This window comes from Rousettus aegyptiacus, unplaced genomic scaffold (assembly GCF_014176215.1).
Source record: "Rousettus aegyptiacus isolate mRouAeg1 unplaced genomic scaffold, mRouAeg1.p scaffold_m13_p_2, whole genome shotgun sequence".
NCBI lineage: Eukaryota > Metazoa > Chordata > Mammalia > Chiroptera > Pteropodidae > Rousettus > Rousettus aegyptiacus.
Genome location: NW_023416295.1, coordinates 129,348,170 through 129,356,130, shown reverse-complemented (window position 1 = coordinate 129,356,130; position 7,961 = coordinate 129,348,170). Strand labels below are relative to the sequence as shown.

General features: G+C 52.4%; 1 protein-coding gene across 2 annotated transcripts; it reads right to left on the bottom strand.

Annotated features, from left to right (window-relative positions):
• On the bottom strand, window positions 1-5,193 carry LOC107509827 (keratin, type II cuticular Hb1). Of its 2 annotated transcripts, XM_016142669.2 has the most exons (10): window positions 4,825-5,193; window positions 3,837-4,045; window positions 2,982-3,042; window positions 2,111-2,206; window positions 1,714-1,878; window positions 1,322-1,447; window positions 822-1,042; window positions 521-552; window positions 119-254; window positions 1-40 (listed from the first exon to the last, which is right to left on the bottom strand). In XM_016142669.2, the coding sequence occupies exons 1-10, from the start codon at window positions 5,191-5,193 to the stop codon at window positions 1-3; spliced, it is 1,455 nt and encodes a 484-aa protein (XP_015998155.2). The 2 variants fall into 2 exon arrangements, with proteins under 2 accessions (XP_015998155.2, XP_015998154.2); XM_016142668.2 differs by having other exon boundaries at window positions 1-254.
• Window positions 5,194-7,961: the final 2,768 nt, after the last annotated feature.

Below are 7,961 nucleotides of genomic sequence, written 5' to 3'. Positions count from 1 at the left end.
CTAACATTTGCGGCAGCTACTGGCGCAGGAGCCCACGCCGCAGGAGCTGATGCCGCAGGAGCCCACACCTCCAGTGCCCAGGCCACAAGACGTGATGGAATTGCAGGGACCACAGGGTGCGCAGGGCGCGCACATTCCCGTGCTCACTGCCAGGTTCCCACTGCAGGGAGCGCTGCAAACACTGCCGGTCACTGGCTGGGAGCCGGACACGCAGAGGTCCCCGCAGACGACCCCACCCCGGGAGCTGCTGACACCTGTGAACCACAAAGCCTGAGTCAAAATTTTGAGGATGAACAATCCAGCCTCCCCGAAGACTCTCCTTCCCTAGCATCTGTGCTTGACAGCTCTGGGTTTATCTTGTCCCAAAGCTGTGGTCTCTCTTGCTTTGTGACCCAAATCCATCCTGCTGAGATGCCTGCCCTCTGTTTTATTTAGGTCCCAGAGACATCCCTCCATCCAAGCTCCACCATCCTTTACAGGAAGAAAGTAAATCCATCCACAAAGGGCCTGTGTTACTCACAGACATTCACGGACCCAACGCCTTCACACAGTCTGAGAGAGAAGAAGAAAAAAGGCAATATTAGTGACTCGACCAGAGTGGCAGACATTGCTCTACATATTTTTAGTGAGGGTTCGACAAGTGGTCAAGAACATAGGAAGAAGGGTCTGAGGGAAAGGACCTCCAAAAATGACCCCTCCTCCAAGGTAATAAATGACAGGTTTGTCCAGACTGTGGCCCTTGCTAGGACAGGAGAAGGTAGGTCTTAGCACAAGGGGCATAAATAAATGCAAGCTCAGGGCCAGACAGGGTAGGACCTTACCTCTGCTCCTCGCCCTCCAGCAGGCGCCTGTAGGTGGCGATCTCGATGTCCAGGCCCAGCTTGGAGTTCATCACCTCCTGGTACTCCCTGAGCAGGCAGGCCATGTCCTGCTTGGCCTTCTGCAGGGCGGCCTCCAGCTCGGCCAGCTTGCAGCGTGCGTCGCTGACGGCCGTCTCGCCCTGCTGCTCAGCCTGGGTCACTGCAGTCTCCAGCTTGGTGTTCTGGCGACCCAGAAGAGAACAAGGTGGGTTATTTCTCTGTGGGTGTCTCTGTTCATTTCATGAGTGTGTCCAAGCTCTCCCAGCCAGCTGGGAACACCCAGGAACAGGCCTGTCACTTCGTCACCTGGGTCTCCCTGAGTGACCTCAACCCACAGCTCTAGTCATGCAAATGGGCTGGAGAATGAATGCCGAGATCCACGTTGGGCCAGCATACACTATGCCGTGGGACCCTAGCGAGGCCCCAGCCTGTCTGGTGTCTAGGGCACAGGTGACCCGTACCTGGCACTTGGCATTCTCAACCTCGGCGGTCAGCCTCTGGATCATGCGGTTCAGCTCGTTGATCTCCTCCTTGGTGCGCCGCAGGGTCTCCCCGTGCCGGATCACCGTGGCCTTCATCTCCTCACACTGCAGGGAAGCACAGATGCTCCTGAGGCTCAGGGCTGGACATGCCACCCAATAAGGATGCCAGGGATGGTAGTGCAGGCGGTGCAGTGTTTGGCCTGTGCAACCCGCCGTGGCAGCCGCGCTCTGCCACCTCAGCCTGAGAGCTGACTGCCCTTGTGTTGCCATCCCTAGGGATCAGCGTCCCCAGACAAAAGAAGCCTTTCTAATATGTACCTCGTATCCCTATCACGACCACGTCTAGGAGGCAGGTGTCCCGTGCCACTCACCTTGCTGCGGTACCAGGACTCGGCCTCAGCGCGGCTGCGGCTGGCGATGTCATCGTACTGAGCCTTGATCTCGGCAATGACGCAGTCCATGTTCAGGTCCCGGCTGTTGTCCATCTTGACGACGACCGAGGTGTCTGAGATGTGGGCGTGGAGGACACGGATCTCCTGCAGATGGTGGGGGGTGGGTAGGTGGAAGGATCTAATTTATGCCACAGCCTCATCCACCATAACATATACCCAGTTTTCTCAGCCCTGCCCTGGTCTCCAGCCCCTGCACCCTCTGACACCCTCACAGACTGCAGCCCCCTGCCCAAATCTCTGTCTTCCTCCAGCCCCTGGCCAAAGCCCTCTTCTCCAGGCCAGCTGTCGGTTTTAGGCCTGGACCCTGACCCCTCACCTCCTCATACAGTCGCCGCAGGAAGTCGATCTCCTGGGTCAGGGCCTCCACGTTGGCCTCCAAGTCCGACTTGCGCAGGTAGGCGCAGTCTACATCCTGGAAAAGTGAGGGTCTTTGAGCTCAGAGGACCCCTGGTGGCTGTCAGCCCAAGCTCTTCTCTCTTCCCACCCAATCGTGGAGGCCGCAGGGAAAGGACACCAGTGTTCCTAGTCCCATTCCACCTCTGTTCCTTCTGACCATCCCGGGATAGGCCTCACAACCTCCTTGCCTTCTGAGAACAAGCCCCTTTGAGCCCCAAAGAAGGGCCACCAGCTTTTCCCACCTCCCACCCGAGATGGCTTACCCTCCCGTTTCTCAGTTTATCGCCCCCTATTCCAGGAAGCCTGCCCAGACTGACACCCGCTCTGCCACCTTGACCCGGCCCTGTCCCCCAGCACTCCCCCAAGGCTCCACCTGGCTACTTCTGGTTCCGCTCCATTCTCCCCCATACCTTGGGTCTCTGCCCCTCCTTTTGGTCAGACATCCCACAGAACTAGATGGGACAGTGTCCCTCGGCATAGACTAAAGCTGCCAAGCCTCCGTGGGACCCAAGCCACAGGCCACTACCTCTGAAGTAAAGCAGGACATCCAGAGGCCAACCCAGCCATCTTCCTGCCCCAGGGCCGGGTACTAGTGGACGATCCAAGGTTATCGCCCTAGGTCAAAGTCCTAGAGGCACCTTCCCTGACATGACCTCTGGGAACTCCCCACCCTGATTTGGCAAGGTCCTGCACCCCACACTGAGGTTGACACCCTCTGATCTCTCCAGGAAGAGTCTGTCTGTCATTCTGAGATTCCTGGTGTCTGTGCTCCCCGATCCCATGGTACTCACCTTCTTCAGAGTCACAAACTCATTCTCGGCCGTTGCTCTCAGAGAAACTTCCTCCTCATACCTGAGGCAAAAGAGGACAGAGATGGAGGTCACAGGAGGGCAGATCTCCCCAGAAGCCCCTCCACTTTATACCAGTAAGGGGGCAGTACTAGGAACCTCTCAACACAGCCGGACCCCTGGCAGCCCTTTTGGGACCTTTTGGTTGGATTTGGGATATGTCTGCGATGTTCTCTCCATTGTGAACTGAGGGGTTCGGGGAGCTGACCTTCTGGGACCTCACAGCCCTGTGTCCCAAAGTTGCTCTGAGGTCACCTCAGAGGGCAGGTAAGGCCTCGGCACCCAGCGAGGAGTGGACGGCATCTCTCTGGGGCACTATGACCCAGCATCCCCTCACCTGGGTGTCCATCCTGGCTCAGGTGTGAGTTTCAGAGGCCATTGGCATTCAGCACCCTAGGCAGCCAGTCGCCAAGAGCCCCAGGACCTGTCAGCCCTGAGCGACACCTGGGCTCATATCTCATCTCTGTGCTATAGGCGAGAGCCTGAGGGGTGAGTAGGAGAAGGCCTGGAAAACAGCAGAAGCCTTCTCCCCACAGAGCACAAGAGACAGCTCCTGGGTGATCAGGCCCCGAGAAGAGAAGGCTGAAGTAAGAGAGGTATCTCTTGGGGGCATCGCGGCCCTACCCCTAGGCGGGCATCTGGGCAACAATTGCACAGGTGAACAAATCGTGCCGCTACACACTGCCAACTTGGCCTGCAGGGCTGCTCCCTTCACTTGGAAATTCTTCTCATGTCTAATGCAGCGGCCTTTCCCTTAAGTCATTTCCTGTGCCCATCGTCACTCCTGGCCACACTCACTTCTTCTTGTAGCCCTCCAGCACCTCCTGCACGTGGTTGAGCTCTGCGGCCAGCCTCCCGCTGTCGGCCTCCGCACACTCGGCCTCCCGCCTCAGCGTCATGAGGTAGCCCTCAAACAGCGGCTCCAGGTTGCTCTCACAGCACTTGCGGTTCTGGTAGAACTGCCACTTGGTCTCCAGCAGCTTGTTCTGCTGCTCCAGGAAGCGCACCTGCCATTCAGGGTGGGGAATAAGGGTCAGCTATCTCCTGGCGCCCCAACGCCAACTTGGGGCGTTGCTTCAACGTAAACTTTGAAAGCTCGAGCTCAGCATAGGTGAGACAGAGGAGGACAGTGGGAGACAAGGCAACTTCTAGATTTCCTGGTTATGATCAATGTCCGGACTTTCCTATTTAGGGATGGGAACGAGGGGTGGGAACAAGGGTGCCTGTCATTGGTGAACTGAGTTATGTCGGTCTGATGAATCCAGGCGGCATGTGGTCAGGAGGCAGGTAGAGGCTCAGCCCCTCACCTTGAAGCCAGAGGAGGGGCCCTCTTAGGCAGAGTTCTCAGATTCAGATAACGGCATGGTGTTTGTGGTGATAGGCAACAGGTAGATGATGTCATAGGCCTGCTAAAGAAGACCTCTGCTACCTTGGCCCCTCCCCTACTCCGTCCCCTCTTTCCCAAGGAACACATCAGGCTCCCCAGCCTGGGGCTGTTGAAGCCACTGTGATTTCAGAAGCAGCAGTAATTTTCTTCCTAGATTCCTGAGATCTAGCTTGTACCCCAAGACAGCCAGGTCACACCTCTCTTCCACAAGTCGTGCCTATCTGAACCCTCAGCTGAGCCTTCTGGGTCTTGTGTGAGTGCCTGTGAGTGTTTGTGTCTCTCATCGGAATGGGAGCTCCTGCAGGCTGAGCTCTTTGTGCCTCTGACTTCTCTGTCAGTGCCCAGCCTGAGTCCCGTGCATTGGTGAGGTTCAGGAAGGGTGTGATCAAGGACACCCACCTTGTCGATGAAAGCGGCGAACCTACTGTTGAGACACTTGATCTGCTCCTTCTCCTCATGCTTCACGCACTGCGCGTTGGGGTTGATCTCCAGGTTGAGGGGCGTGAGGAGGCTCTCGTTGACCGACACAGTGGTGATGCAGGGCGGGCTGGGTCCGCACACGCCGCCCGAGCGGTATCCGAAGCTGCGTCCGCAGGAGCCAGAGCGGAAGGCCCCGCAGACGCTCTGGCTGCCAAAGCCCCTGGTGAGGCCGCGGTAGCAGGAGATGCCGCGGTAGGGGGCGGCCGTGATGCAGCAGCGGCCGGGCCGGGGCCCGCAGGCGGAGGCGCAGCTGAAGGCCTGGCCACAGAATCCTGATCTGCAGCTCATGGTTCTTCCGAAGTTCTGGGTTGTAGAGTATAGGTTGTGAGATCTGGAGTCTTGGTGGAAACTCCAATGTGCTCCTCAAGGCTCCCCTGTCCTATTTATGCTGGGGTGGGAATAGGCTTGGCTGCGCAGATGGAGTTGGGGCAATTTATGCTTTATGGGCTTGGGCGGTTAGCCGGGTCCAACCCCTCTCTAGAATGTGCTTTAATGGAGAAGTGGCCTGCCCCTTCCTCTGTGTTAAGGATGCCAATCCCTCGGTGTTAGGGAGACTCAGCATGTTTCATCTTCAAAGTACCCTCCCAGCAGGGCATGTACTCATTGAGGGTACTGGGGAGAGAAGGGCAGGGCAGAAGAGAGAGAGGCCAAGGGAGGGAGAAATGGGGCCAGGAGAAGGGGAAAACAGAGGCCAGATGCTAGATAGGAGAGGCCGAGAGCAGGAAAGGACCTGTGTGTGTTTGGAGGGTCTGTGGGGAGGAGACACAGGAAAAGTTGAAGTATTAGCAGAACGCCTGCAAGTTTTCATTCCAGTAATGGCCAAAGTGCTACTAAAACGCTACTCTGGACTCTCCCTCTCCCTGGATTGTCCAGTGGACTGGTGAAAAATATCTGATTTTTCTTACCATGACAGCAGTTAACATATTAGTAAATATTTGTGTCTGACAACTTTTTCAGCTTTTATTATGAGAGTTTTCAAACATATAGAAAACTTGAAAGGAGAGTATAACAAACACCCTGAGATATTTCACCTTGATACCTAGATTCAACTGATGTTAATATCGTGCCTTATTTCCTTTCACATTGACTTAATTATTTGACAGTTACAGAAAGCATGGCATGTAACCCTTAAATTTCAGCATGCAGTACTATTTTCACATGTAAGAAAAAGAACAATAATTCCAAAGAATCATTTATTATCCATTCCACATTCAATTTTTCTAAGAATTAAAACAAATAGGTTTTATGTGATTTAACTTGTGGCTCTAGCCCTTGCATTTTCTATAAACTTACCTCTAGATCTGAGCTCTTCAGTATAGTAGCTGATAGGCACATGTGGCTATTTAAGTTAGTTGACATTAAATAAATTCAAAATCTAGTTAGTTCCTCAGTTGTATTAGCCACATGCCACACAGGACTAGTGGCTATTTTATTGGACAGCACAGATATAGAACATTTCCATCGTTACACTAGCCTCTATTGGATTGTGCTGGTCTAGAGGCTTGATTGGGTTTAACTGAAACATTTTGGGACAGAATACTTTATAAATGATGCTGTATAACTCTTACTGTGTCACCCAGGAAGCACAAAACATCAGGTTGTTCTATTACTGGTGATGGTAAATCAGATCATTTGGGTACATTTCCCTCCTTAAAATTAGAAAGTACTCTGTAGGGAAACATAAGTCCTATTTTGATAGAAAGATGTTTTGTTTTTATTGGTCACTTACTATTATTACATGTTATAAATGATCTCTAATACTTCCATCAACTGTATGAAGTATGTACCATTATCCCCATTTTATAGATGAGGAAACCAAGGCTTAGAGAGGTTAAATAATTTACCCAAAGGCTCCCAGTTGGTAAGTAGTAGAGCCCAGGAAGATGCAATGCCTTCTCACCTACAAGCTATGACAACCCCTGGATTTCTTAATCCCTGGAGAATTTCGAGAGGGTAGAGTTGTTTAGGAGGAGATAGCTGTGGATTCAGGGTTGGGGAGAGTCATTCTAAGGAAGATGGACAGAGTCAGAGGGGGTTGGAATGATTAGAACCAGGAGGGGCCAATGTGGTGTGAGTGTGGCTCAAGGATGATTTGAGGCTGGGGGCAAGAGAAGGGTATGGGTTGAATGCAGGATCCTGTGCCTTAAAATTGAAGGGAGAGATTGGAAAATGGCAAGTTTACTAATTTGTATACTTCTGGTATACTGTAAGTACCTTGATGGATTGTACTGTGTTCTACTTCCCATGAAGCACCCCTATTCCAATAGGTCTAGAAAAATTATATCATAAAATTCAGAGGTTTGTATTAAAATTAAAAGAAGAAAAGAGAAGTGAAGTGATGTGGTTTGCAGCCCTTATAGTTGCTATGCCTTTGGGGAAAGAGCAGCTTAGGGGAGGTGGCATAGGGTGGGGTTGATGGGAAAAGAGAAGAAAACAGAATAGAGTTCTGGGGTAGGGCTCTGGGTGTCTGTGCAAAACATTCAGGAGTGAGGCCTTGTGACAGATCAGACATGGGGTCACAGATTGTGACAGCCATCTGGTCATCCCAGAGGAAGCTATGGCATCTGCAGTCACTTTATGTGTTTGAGGAACAGGGCCAGCACTTCTGAGGCCCTTTATGCTACCTCATCTGCAATCCTAGGCATTGCTCACAATTGAGCAGTGGTGCTCCCAGCAGGCCAGCTGGCTGGATGTCCTGAGGGGAAGCATTGTGAGTCAAGGTGCATCTCACCCTCACTTTACCTTTCCTACCAGTGTAACTCCTTGTAAAAATGACATGCATAAATAAACATGAGCTCATTACTAATGATTGATCCTTGCTAAGCAATTTGAAAAAAGCAAGAAATAATTTAAAACCAGATAGAGAAAAATTCAAAAGCGACACCATTTCATTACCTTTCAGGCATTATTAGTTGTTGCTAATATTTGAAGACTTAAAAGTACATTCAACCTGTATGTTTTCTTCAAGTGGAAAAGCAGTGAAAGGAGTCTGGAGTCTGGGGAGTGGGGAGGGTTGGCAGAATCGCCACTTTATGGTCTTGGCTCTGGCAATGTGA

Bases quoted from the DNA above. Each gene is read 5' to 3' on its own strand.
- LOC107509827 (XM_016142668.2), bottom strand. From the start codon at position 5,193: ATGAGCTGCAGATCAGGATTCTGTGGCCAGGCCTTCAGCTGCGCCTCC. The intron at 3,043-3,836 runs GTGAGTGTGGCC...CTTTTGCCTCAG, and splicing joins CTGGAGGGCTACAAGAAGAA to GTATGAGGAGGAAGTTTCTC. The intron at 2,207-2,981 runs GTGAGTACCATG...TCACTTTTCCAG, and splicing joins AGTTTGTGACTCTGAAGAAG to GATGTAGACTGCGCCTACCT.